The 13,265-nt window shown below is 44.5% G+C and overlaps 1 protein-coding gene across 2 annotated transcripts in view; it reads left to right on the top strand.

Annotated features, from left to right (window-relative positions):
- Window positions 1-5,221: 5,221 nt before the first annotated feature.
- Window positions 5,222-13,265, top strand: part of LOC308136640 (integrin alpha-11-like) — a 101,945-nt gene continuing 93,901 nt past the window's right edge. For both annotated transcript variants that reach the window (XM_080505077.1, XM_080505076.1), the window contains exon 1: window positions 5,222-5,354. In XM_080505077.1, the coding sequence (XP_080361203.1) occupies window positions 5,306-5,354 (49 nt within the window). In that variant the 5' untranslated portion in view covers window positions 5,222-5,305. The remainder of the gene's footprint in view (window positions 5,355-13,265) is intronic.

The raw sequence follows: 13,265 nt of genomic DNA, 5'->3' as shown, positions 1-13,265 counted from the left end.
AATTATAACTTAACGATAAATAATCCGGAATTACACAACTGATAGCCACACCACTCACAATCATGATTCTAAAAACCTTGTTCTCTGCATATATGACTGATTTAATAATATTATAGCGGCAACGGGGGCGGTGTGCGTGGCTCCCAGTGTGTTGTGTTCAGTGAGAGTCCAAATGGCTCTTTGAGTGTTAAAGGTTGCCAACATTCGCATGAGTATATCCACGCTATACTGCTGACAGCTGCTACCGGCTCCTGAAGCTCATATGAGGTGTTCAGTAGTGATGAGAAACCCGACTGCTTGAACGGACTCACGGGTTTTTGAGTCGTTCATCCAAGTGAACCGGTTGTTTGAGTCATTTGAGTAATTTGATTCAGTTGCACTATTTCCACCTCCAGGACCTGGAGGCTAAACTCCCCCTTGAACTGCAACCTTATCGTGGTGGGGGAGTTTGAGCACCCGAATGACCCTCGGAGCTATGTTATCGGGGGGCTTTATGCCCCCCAGTAGGGTCTCCCAAGGCAAACAGGTCTGAGGAGACGGGTCAGACCAAAAGCAGTTCAGAAGATCCCTATGAACACACACCAGGGGAGAGAAGTGACGTCACCTGGATTGGCGCAGCCGGGGCCTCACCCTGGAGCCAGGCCTGGGGTGGAGGCTCGCACACGAGCGCCTGGTGGCCGGGTTCTTGCCCGCGGGACTCGGCCAGGCTTAGCCCGAAGGGACGACGCGGGCCCCTCCTTCTCATCCTCCTGTGGACCCACCACCCACAGATGCTGCCGTAGGGGTCGGGTGCAATGTGGATTGGGTGGCAGTCGACGGCAGGGGCCTCGTGACCTGATCCCTGGACACAGACCTCCAGGACCTGGAGGCTGAACTGCGACATGTACCAGGGGGAGAATCATGTATTCATTGTAAAATGCTGAAACACTTCTGAGGAAAATACACAACAAGTACACATTAGTTTCTAGTGTTCCTGGTCTCTTTATTCTAGATTATGTGTGTTGTTTTTGAGGTTAATTTGAATCAGAAAATAAATTAAATAAGTGATTAAACTGGATCAATACCTGGCATCCAGAATGGCAGATATACAGTATGTATTAATATATAGATATAATTGTACTTTTTTTTTTCCTTCCAACATTCTGATTTTCTTTTTTTACTAGTATCAATAAACAATGTGACGTTGATAGGGCAGAACTAATTATAGGGGACAATATTAAATGTAACACAATACCTGCTACAGTTGTATTTTGAATGTAAGGAGCCAGAAGCTGCTGTGCTTCGCAGCTAGCGTTAGCGTTAGCGAACCAACTACAAGCTGCTTTCAGCAGCTCTTTTAGCATTACAGCTGCTTTTAGCAGCTCTTTTAGCATCACAGCTGCTTTTAGCAGCTCTTTCAGCAGCTCTTTTAGCATTACAGCTGCTTTTCTCACAGGGCGACTAAAGTGAGTAATGGAGGTAGACGAACAGTAGAACAGTGGCATTTATATTTTCCTCTCTGCAGCTGGAGGCTGTAGCAAGAATGACTCAGTGAACGAGTTAATGAACGTGATAACTCGTGAGTCACCGTTCAGTAAAGTGACTCGCGGGTTTTGAACGATTCGTTCAAATTCGATCATCACTAGTGTTCAGTGCGCATGCTCAAGTCAGCTGGTTGGGGAAGTTCACTATTCATTCTCAGTCCAGCTCTCTTCAGTGGATGAGCAGACATGCCTGAGTAAGCTTGAAACTCGAAAGAGTTATTCACCTCATCTGAATCTGTCAGTAGCAGTTGTTCAGTGAGCTGCTCCGCTCACGTTGCGTGATCACGCCACCCCTCCCTTACCAGGAAGTCGGCAGCTGCGCTGCTCTCAGAAAGTTTCTGAATAATGGCGAAGGAAAAAACACACAATGTTTGTTTCGCAAAGCTTTAAGACATAAATACATGAAGAAATACATGAATTAATAGATAATAAATAATGTTAAAGTATGACTGTAGCATATTGTGTTGCATTTAATGTTGACCCTGATAATTGGTTCCGCCCTTTGAACATCACGTTATTTATTAAAGATAATAAAACTAGTCGACGGGTACCGGCAAGCGGCAGACTGGGGTGGTGGTCCCTCTCTTCAAGAAGGGGGATCGGAGGGTGTGTTCCAACTACAGAGGGATCACACTCCTCAGCCTCCCCGGGTAAGTCTATTCCAGGGTGCTGGAGAGGAGGGTCGGGCCGTTAGTCGAACCTCGGATTCAAGAGGAACAATGTGGTTTTCGTCCTGGTCGTGGAACACTGGACCAGCTCTATACCCTCCACCAGGTTCTCCTGGTGGTGGAACACTGGACCAGCTCTATACCCTCCACCAGGTTCTCCTGATGGTGGAACACTGGACCAGCTCTATACCCTCCACCAGGTGCTTGAGGGTTCATGGGAGTTCGCCCAACCAGTTCACATGTGTTTTGTGGATCTGGAGAAGGCGTTTGACCGTGTCCCTCAAGATGTCCTGTGGGGGGTGCTCCAGGAGTATGGAGTCCGGGGCCCTTTGTTGAGGGCTGTTCGGTCCCTGTAGGCCCGGAGTAGGAGTTTGGTTCACATTGCCGGCAGTAAGTCGGACCTGTTCCCAGTGCACGTTGGCCTCCAGCAGGGGTGTCCTTTATCACCGGTTCTGTTCATCACCTACATGGACAGAATTTCTAGGCGCAGCCAGGGACTGAAGGGGGTCCAGTTTGGGAACCACAGGATCTCATTTCTACTATTTGCAGATGATGTGGTTCTGTTGGCTCCATCAAGCCTGGACCTTCAGCGTGCACTGACACGGTTCGCAGCCGAGTGTGAAGCAGCTGGGATGAGGATCACCACCTCTAAATCCGAGGCCATGGTTCTCGACCGGAAAAAGGTGGCTTGCCCCCTCCAGGTTGGTGGAGTGCCCCATTCTGTATGGAATGGTAATGACAAAGAAGGTTATTCTAAAACGGTGGACATGTTTGGGTACATTGCACATGGAAAAGCCCCGATATGCCAGGAGGGACAGTCTCAGTAAATGATCAGACTTTTCAGGCTCACCTTGACCACGACACACAACTTCACCACCAGTGGAGCTCAGAACTGCCCTCCACCTTCACCTCCACCTCCACCACCACCTTTAATACTTCTGCTGAGACGTTTGTGTCAGCGATGCAGCGGAATGCAACAATCATGGATTTTGAAGTGTGTCCTGCTTTTTTGCTTCTTTTTCGTGTAATGTTCTGTTTGCTTTTTCTCATTTATTTTCTGTCTGTTTATTTTCTAACGTGTACATTTTAATAAGAATATATTTAAAAACAAAAACAACAACCCATTATTTTTTACAAAGCTCGTAGAAATAAATACATAAAGACATGAATAATACACAACAAATAATGTTAAAATACAACTGTAGCATGTATTGTGTCTCATTTAATGCTGTCCCCTATAATTAGTTCCATCCTTTGAACATCACTTTCTTAACTCATTCAGTGCCAAAGACGCGTTTTCGCGTTTTTTCTAATAGTACCGCTGAGTGCCAAAGACGCGTTTACGCGTTAATGGCGTTTTTTGCATGGGGGCGGGGCTACTAACATGATCTTGCTTGTATCAAAAATTGGAGTTGTAATCGCAAGGATATAGTACAGAGTACCGTCTCAGAAGCCATGTCAAAGCGGCGGAGCAAGACCGATCGGCCAGCCGGTCAGTTCAAGCAACTAACTTTGCAGCAGAGCATTTTGAGAGGACCCAGCACCAGCTATAGAAGACGCCGGCAGAGACCACTCCTCTGACGTAGCGAGCTTCAGCGAGCCGGTGACTGGGACCATCACAGTCGTCGAAACCAGAGGGAGAAGTCAAAGATCTGGGAGAAGACCGATCCCTGATCCGATCCCTGATGAATCAGAGTTCAGCGAGCCTGACCCAGATTCTTCGGACGAGAGGATACCGACCTCTTCTGCGAGTAGCAGAAGCCCGTCGCCCCAGCCTCGCGCCAAAGCAGCGCATAGCTCTACAGGTAAGACTGATGCGTTCACTGATTGCCTCTTGTGTTAGCGGTGAAAGCATACATTTTTTTGTTGTGTTATCATGATCTGGCAATAAAAGTTATTCTAAAAGTGATTCTGATTCACTAAATGCAATTATATCCGCATGATGCTGAATTTATAATCGTATTATAATCTTCAATCCGTGAGCTTCCCCCTTTGGCCAATCTGCGTTACTGCATCCCTGCAAAATGTTTATTTGATGGTTTATTTGTATCTGCTACCTCTTACATGCATATGTACATGACCGTTTTCCAATGCTTGTTGATGCTTCTACATGGTTGCAATAAAGTTGTATTTGTATAACTTTAAAAAATGTTGTCCGTGTTATTTTGGTTCATTATATAATGGGAAGACTTCTCAAAGTGTTTGAGATGTCATTGAAGCAAAAAGAATTATGATCAAAGATATTTTCTGCTTGAAATGCTGTTTTTCACAAAAAGCCATTTTTCTCAGCTTTTTGGTCAGAAACCAGGATTTTCAGTGATACCCACCCATGTTCAGGAGGCCATTACTAATGAATGGAAACAGGTACAAACGAACAGATTTTTTCTGATGATAAAGGAAAGTCTGAATTTTCATTTGGTATGTTTCTTGACAAGATTCACACAGAACAAAATTGTCTATGGGCTTTGAGAAAACGCTGAAATGTTGAAAGAACCCTGGCACTGGGACGTGCCAAATTTGAAAAGGGCTGGCACTGAATGAGTTAATACTAGTAAAACTATTTTTGAAACTTGAAAATCTGAATTTTTCTTTAAAATCATATATAAAATGATATACTGTATATTTGCCATTCTCGTTTAGCTGGTATTTATTTTTATTTTAGGTTTATATAACTTAGTTCTTGGCTCAAATAAACCTCAGAAACAACACAAATAATCTAGAATAAAGAGTCTAGTGCCTCTGAAAACTAGTTTGTACTTGTTTATTTCTCTCAGAAGTGTTTCATCTTCCTATTAATACGTGGCGCTCCCTGTGCTTCATGACGGTCCAGCAGAGTGTCCAGGTCCTGGAGAGCCTGGAAAAGGTGTGTGCACGTGCAACTGGCTCAAACGATTCACACTCCTGGTTCCCTCCCGGATGAACGACTCAAAAAGCCTTGAGTCAGTTTAAGGAGTCGGGTTTCACATCACTAGAGGCGGGTGCACGACACTCCTCCTCTGTCTTCTCTCCCTCATTCTGCCTCACTTTTAACCCGAAATCCAGGATCCACACTCCAACATAACGCACCTACACACTGGGGCTCTCACTCCCACCACCTGCAGCCTCCTGCTCCTCATGGATTACCAGCACCTCCTGCTGCTGTGGACCTGCAGCCTGCTGCCAGGTGAGAGAACCACCAGCACATGCAGATATCAGCCAGGTGCAGCACACAGTGGCAGTGCAGAGCTGCACTGTCTGAGGGCTGGGCGGAGGAGAAAGCAAGGAGAAAACTCTTTTAACTGTTTAAAGTGGCAATCTGGTTACTTTGAGATCCCGCCCAACTTCAAAGCACATTTCCTTTCATCACTTGTCATGTCCTCTATCCAGCACGTCGAGAGCTGTCAGTCAAGTGGAGATTTCCACATGGTTTTGAGACCTGAAACTGGCAGTGAAAGAATCCAGTTATTAGAGTGAGTGGTGTTTGTTTTTTTTAGGCTTTCTTTGAAGCGGAGCATGTGGGTTTGTTCAGGCTTAAGAAATGTTTATTAGCCTCCATGAAACTATAAACATTTACAAGTCTGACTGAAAGCCTTTAACACACCCGTTTACACCAAACTCTGTCTTAAGTAGTCTGCATACACATGAGTATTTATCAAAACATGGTGATGGAGCTCTGAGGTGTGGAGATTAAAAAAAAAAAAAAAAAAAAACAGCTCCAGAAATTACTTCCATTCAGCAAAAATGAGGGCGATGAATAAAGGTTAGTATGATGAACAACTCAACGATCTTGACTTGACTGCCTTTAATCAATCGATCATTCAATGAAACAATCCTCATCTATAGAATCAATTCAACTTCATATATATATATATATATATATATATATATATATATATATATATATATATATATATATATATATATACAGTATATATATGTATACTGCACATGCTTCAAATTACACCGCATTATAGATTTTAGGTCATATCGCCCAGCTGCTGTTACTCTTGATTTTTCTTGCTAGATCATTAGCATTGTGACGTAACTTTACTAATGAGCAAGGTGAATACAGGACATACTGTAACTGCTGGCAGTTCTATTCCCTGGCTTCACTGCTCATCTTGTCTTGACCTTCTAAAATGTTCTGATCTAAAGGTTCCCACAAACTGCACGATTTTCAACCATCTGAGATGAAAGATCGGACCATTGGAGAATTGTTCGTAAAATCCACGGTCGCGGCTCATTTCAGTTGGGCTTCGTGCACAGTTGTAGGACGGCCGAGGTATCGGTCCGAGGTATCGGTCCGAGGTATCTGTCCGATGTATCGGTCCCCGAGGTGTCGGTCCGAGGTATCGGTCCGAGGTATCGGTCCGAGGTATCGGTCCGAGGCCGGCGACCACTATGGGATAGTGTCTGATATGGGAGTCATAGCGGCTGCTGCTGCTGCTGCAACCTGCATTCTTCTTGAAACAACTGCCAGACAGTGTCAGATATTTGGGGCAGTTGTAGCTGCTGCTCCAACCGGTAGCCTGTTTGTTTGGTTACACGGAGTGTGTTTTGTTGGGAAATGAAAGACTACAACAGTAGATGCCAACATTAAGATGCTCATGGATGCTAATCGATGCTAAAAGACTTACTTCAAGCTCTCGTTACAACATTACCCTCCAGGTTGACGTCGATCTCTGAGCAACAACCGCGTCCACGTTCTCCCTCTTCTCTGGTTTTGGGATTTATTTCCAAACACATCAACGCCACAATGCTGAGGCTCCATTCATGTGTTTGTTTCAGTAGACACGATATGAACAGTGGTGTGCAGTCAGGGGCTGATCGCCCTGTCAAAAAGGATTTTTCTGTTTTTTTTGAATAATTAAAAAGTGATTCTGAAATCTGTGTCTGGAATCAATTAGTGACTTTAGCAACTTTATACAGAAAACAACTTTTTTGTGGAGCTCAAATCTCTTATGTCAGTAACTTCATTGCTCCCCTCTGAAGGAAGCTATTGGGTTAAAATGTTGAGGGACAGTATCATCTGGAGTGCAACAGCAAGATCGATGATACTATAGTGGACCTGCTCCAGGACCTTTTTCAAGGCGCCTGTTTGCAGAATAAATGTAAATTGTGAGTAGAAGAAGACGACACCAGAAATGATGAGCTGAACTCAGACCAACAAAGTCTTTGTCAGCATTTTACAGCAGGAGGATTTAATCTACAAGTGATGGTGATGCTTGTTGTTTTTTCTCTGGAGTAGATTGTGCTGCTGTTAGCATTTGGTGCTGTTTTTGATTGTAAAGTGGTTTTTCCCATACAGTCGTGCACACAGACAAGCATGCCTGCGCCCATGTATATCATATTATACATGGGCAATCCAACAAAAAATATATTTTTTCCCTATAATGTCCCCTTTTAAAGTTGTTCAGCATGGAAGTGATATCTGAAAGCTTCATAATGTTTCCCCGGAGGTCCAGCCTGCAGGCTTGTGATCGCTCTCCCTGTTAGATGAGTATTTGTCCAGGAAGTCAGGGTGCCAAGTGGTTTTTGCGAGATTCAGTGGCTTTTAGAATGCTGGTTTATCCCACAGTGCAACTCATCACTGATGATGTTGTTGGTTCTTGTCAGTGCGACTCAAACACAAACAATGTGTGCAGCACACTGTGTTTGAGTCACAACAGGTGGAGTTAGAATCACATCTGGAGACAGATGTTTACCCACTCAGCCAAGTCCTGCTGCTGGCTGGACCGGAGCTGCACTTCAGCGTCACCACAGACAGTGTGCTTCGGGGACAGAGCAGCCTGAGGACATTTGTCTCAGGCGGCTGTACCAAAGAAAACAAAATGATTATTTTGCACACTTCAAGTGATGTCATCTTTCATCAGGGGAAACTTTCACACTGTAATTCTGTGAAAAGAAGTCGGACTACTCAATATTTATTAAGCATAATGTTGTTTAGTACTGTTATTGTTGTGCTTTAACTGGCCTTGTTGGCTTTATTTTTACTTTTACTTTATTTGTATTTATCACATGCAGCTTCCACCAGCAGCAGTTCAGAAGAGGAGCTTTGCAATGACTTTCTTGTTTTTGGTCATTTTTTCTGTGATTTCTTTTTTCTTTTTTGTACTTCTGCCCAGGCATGGAATAACTGGACACTTTGTGTGGATTAAGTGATCAATCTCATTTAACTTTCACGTGAAAGAGTGTCTTTTTGAAGTTGCAGTGCATGGAAAGATCATTCATAATTATAGCTGCAAGCAGCGTTGAATGTGTCCTAGCACACCCACGCACGTCGCAATGTGTCGCATGTCACCCCACTTCCTCTTACCAGCAGGTGGCGCTATGCCTGATCCATGGCTTCAGGCTGTGATCAGCATTTCCGAGGCTAAAGGAGGTTATGAAGGAAGCATTGAGCCTCCTTTCTTTATTTGAATGCTCCTTATCATGACCGCCACATAAACACTGAAGGTCAAGGAAATGTGGATCGTGAAGAAGATAGGAGTGAGACACAACCATTGGGCATTGGGGCCCCTGCTGGAAACACAAAGTGAGGTATACATACTCCATTCTGGCTGAAGCTTTACCTTTGCATTACCGTCCACATCTGATCCCAGCAATACGGCAACTGTCCCCATCGGCCATAACGCTAATTGCTGAAAACAGGAAGTGGGGTGTGCATGCTCCGTTCTCTGTGAAATTTTACAAGTTGCATTAGAGTCCAATTCTGGGGCCTCATTTATAAACATTGCGTACGCACAAAAGAATGCGTACGCCACTCTCTACGCAAACCGTGGGATTGATAAAAAGAGAACTTGACGGGAAAATGTGCGGTCCACCACGCCAACTCTGACCCTGGGTCACCCTAACCCTAACCCAACTCTGACCCAGGCGTACCACAGAACTGGGGGAAGGAGAAACTGCGCCACTGATGGCAGAAGAAAGAAACGGGAGAAACTGTGTGAAACTGATGGTGTAAAATAAATAGTTATATGACCTCATATATGGACAGTTTATTTGCAAGAAATGGATAGTAAACAATGTAATTTCTACAATGAATAAACAAACATACTCCCTGGAGTGCACACGGGAAACATATGATTAAGACAATAGTAAGACAACAGTATTATGTTTCCACTGATATGAATGCAGTGTAACATCCTATATCATAGAGCCCATATAGCAGTGTTGGGCGCAGACTGGAGGCTGTACGTGATGGGTGGCTTCTAGGTACGGAGAATTCATGTGGAAATCCTGAGACTTGCAATTTTGTAGTAGTGTTTAACCCGTTCACGACCTTGCAGGCGACAGTGGAGAACCCTAACCCTCAAGCGGTGGCTGCTCACCCCTTTTCCTCACCCACAAGGCGCAGAGGAGAGGACCTAGAATCTGCGCCACAGCCAGGCGCGCAGTATTGTGGAGCGCACCATCGGGCTCCTGAAGGGCAGGTAGCGGTGTCCCCCCTCCACCGGCACAGACGCTCTGCCAGTGTGACGCCAGGCGCTTTTTTGTGTCTACTTTGATGTCTGACCACTTTTTTTCACCTCAGCGACACTCCGACCTTCTGAGGCCACAGCATTGACACCATCCGCCACATGCTGCCACTCTACAGCCTTTTTGGCGTTGGTGACCCCAACACTGACCCTAACCCTAACCCAACACTGACCCTAACCCTAACCCTAACCCAACACTGACCCTAACCCTAACCCAACACTGACCCTAACCCTAACCCAACACTGTGTCCACCAAATAATATCGCCTTCCTCTTCTCCACCTCCCCGACGAGAACTTCCACCTCACACTGGGTGAAACTGCGTTCCTTGGCTTTTCTTTCTGCTTTCGGCATGCTTTCAGTCATGAATCAATATTCATGAGAGGCGTTTCTCTGAATATTTATAGGCCAATATGGGCGTGGTATGACCCGCACACAGGTGCGCCACATTTAGAGTGGGTTGTGATTTATAAAGGGAAATCGGCGTAGGACGTGCGTGCGCACTGTTTTATAAATCAGGATATTTTTGTGCGTACGCACTTTCTGTGTTTCGTGCGTATGCCACTTTTGACGTCAATCCTACGCACAGTTTTATAAATGAGGCCCCAGGAGACGAGCAGATGAGAGGAGATGAGAGCAGATGAGAATGTTTTTGAAGTTGGGTCACAGAGGAAGGAGACTGGTGGCGTTACTCCACCTGCACTGCAGCCGCAAACTTGTTGAGCAACGTGTTGCTCCTGCAAATACTTTTGTGTAATGACGTTACATACTTGCATCGTTCACAATCCCGCCAACATTTGAACCGTCCTCTGTGGTCAGACAACACCGCTGGGTCTGGGTGCGCTCTCGCTTGCCGTCCCGCTGCGCTCCGGCACGTACAGTGAGTGGTGCTGCCACTTCTGAGTGTGACTTGATCAAAACTGACAAAAACATTGGCGTCTGCTGTGCGCTCTGGGCGGGAAGGAAACTGATCTACAGCAAAAGGTTCCACCTCAAAGATGAACACATCGGGGTGAAACCCTACTGACATGCCCACTGCATACAGTTGGGAAATACTTTGATTTCAATTATTTTAGTCTATTTTGTTTCCGTCTAAATAAATAAATTCACACACACAAAAATTATTTTATGTGCTGGAATTTGAAAAAAACTAATTAACAGTGGAAATGCTTAATACAGAAAATAGGTTTAAATGTTCAATGATTTTCTTCAAATCAGAGGCCATTAAAATCAATGACATTTTTGCTTGATGCAATTAGCATAAAATATTGAAAAAAAAATAAACAAGTATTTTAAAAATAAAAGACTTTCATTTGATTTAATTCTATATTGTGGAATATACAGAACAAATAGAATGAGCCTGATAGGTCTATAGCCTCATACAGTATTCCGGTTGCACATCATGTTTTTGAAAAGTAACTGAGTAAGATATTAGAGTAACTCATTTTGAAACTTCTGAAAATAAGTCATCAGCAATCTAACAACTTAAGTCAGAGGAACCATGCAATCGTGTAACGTACTGGCACATACTGCGCAGTGGAACTGGGGGGGCTGCCTCTCAGGGAGGTGAAGGGTTAATTCCTGCAGGCTGCTTGCCAGTCGGAGCGTCTGCTTGCATGCTGGGGGAAGCGACACAGACGGCGTTCGGCCACGAGCTCCAGTTCATAAATCACTCCCATCCTTGACCTGATTAGTCTGATTTCTTCCTGCTGTATGTGATTTGAAATGGAGATTTTTTTTTTCTCTTTTGCATTCAAAAGAAGACTGCAGACTTTGTTTCTCCTCAAATGAAAATATTCTGTCTGTCGCTGCCATTGCTCCGGCTGCATATTAATCTGTTTTCAGTTATGAGAGCAACAAGAGACGTGGAAAAATTACCAATCGAACCAAAAAAAAACCTGAAGGTCGGCTGAAAAAGTGAAAAGAAGTGCCAGGAAGGATGATCCATAACAGATAAATACTTCAATAGCATGGTGGGAGACTCAGACGTGGAAGAGGATTGTTTAACTCTGCTTTGGCCAACACCTCTGATCAGTTGAGCAGGTTCCTGGCCGGGGCCACATTCCTCAAAGAAGCACACTTATCCTGGGAGGCCGACGTCAACTGTGTGAGCTCCTCACTTTTCCACTGCGTTTTCTCAGTTTGCAGCGCAGCAGCCAAACCCATGACGACAGCCGCTGCAGCGTGCGGCCCAGGTTCCCCAGCACAGCGCTCATTCACACAGCTGGAGCAAACAGAGGAAATACTTCAACACCTCAGGTCAACAGATCACCGGCGGGTCAATAGTTCACAGCAGAGAGAAGATCGTGCCACTCTCAGGAATCAAACAAGTGACCTGTGACGGGGGGGGGGGGGGGGGGGGGGCAGAGGCTGGAGTGCGGGAAGCAGCCAGAGTGAACGTTTAACCCGAGGATTTTATTTAAAGTGAAATAATACTCGTCTTGGACGGCGGAGCTGGACAGAGCATGAGCCTGCTAGGACATTACAGTCCCGCATCAAGTGGCGTGAGGAGCCCAGCTAAATAGTGGAGCTTCTCAACCTCCACCACCTCCACCACCTCCACCTGCTGACCACAGCTGCTCCCGTGCAGACCATTACTCAGCCGACCCTCCCGTCTCTGAACACCAGCGCCTGAAACGTGCAGCAGACGAGAGGAAACACACCTGCTGCACTCTGAGCCTCCTGGAGGCTGCAGAGGAGCACCACATGACCTGCAGTTGGTTTTTTGTAATACACTAAATGTAAGTACCTTGAAATATCAACAAAACTAGAGAACATAAAAGCTTGTGCTGCTCTTGTAATATTAGTAAATGTTTTAACTTTTTAGTAGGAAATGGCAAGGAAATAAGTCACACTTTTTCAGCTGTTTGGCTGTTCACGTGAAGTATATTAACAACTGTTTCATAAAATATAGAGGTACAAACCATCTGTAACCTGTGACTGCATGTCACTGTATAGAAACAGTACCACAGGAAAAACCGCCATTGCTAAATAACATAAGAATGCCACCAAAATGAAAAAAATTACACTGCAGAAATGATATTGTGCAAAGTAAGGCACATTTGAAATGTACTTTGTTCTGCAAAAATACAAATTTAGCCAATGTCTTTTAAGAAATGCATAGTCTTTTATAATTAGGATTAAATAATAAACTCAGTCGACGGGAGTGGAATGAGATGTGGATAAAATGTTATGCAAATGCATTCAGCCTTTGTTAATAAAGCAAATATTCAATAGAATATTCCCGACAGATTATTAAGATTTCTGTTTTCTGTATTCTTGTGAAAGAAATTTTGGGAAAAAGAAATAGTATTGTACATGATTGGGACCAATATATGTATATTTTTTAATCTTTATGATGCAATTGTTGTCAGATATGATAAACACTCAGGTGTGACTGAGGCCAACAATGTGACACAACAATGTTTTCAAGTGAAAACAAACATCTCTGCATGTCTTGGGTGTTTGTTCACGTGACAACTGTGCTTAGAGACGTTAAAAATGCAGCTTTTTGAAAACGACTCCAAAAATGGAAATTTACTCAAACCTTCCGACTCTGTCTCTGTGAATAAGCAGGGAAACGCAATCTTTCTGCAACATTGCTACTGCTCATGGGTC

This window comes from Blennius ocellaris (assembly GCF_963422515.1).
Source record: "Blennius ocellaris genome assembly, chromosome: 11".
In the NCBI taxonomy this organism is placed as follows: domain Eukaryota; kingdom Metazoa; phylum Chordata; class Actinopteri; order Blenniiformes; family Blenniidae; genus Blennius; species Blennius ocellaris.
The sequence above is the reverse complement of the archived record's forward strand: the minus strand, read 5'-3'. Positions and strand labels throughout refer to the sequence as shown.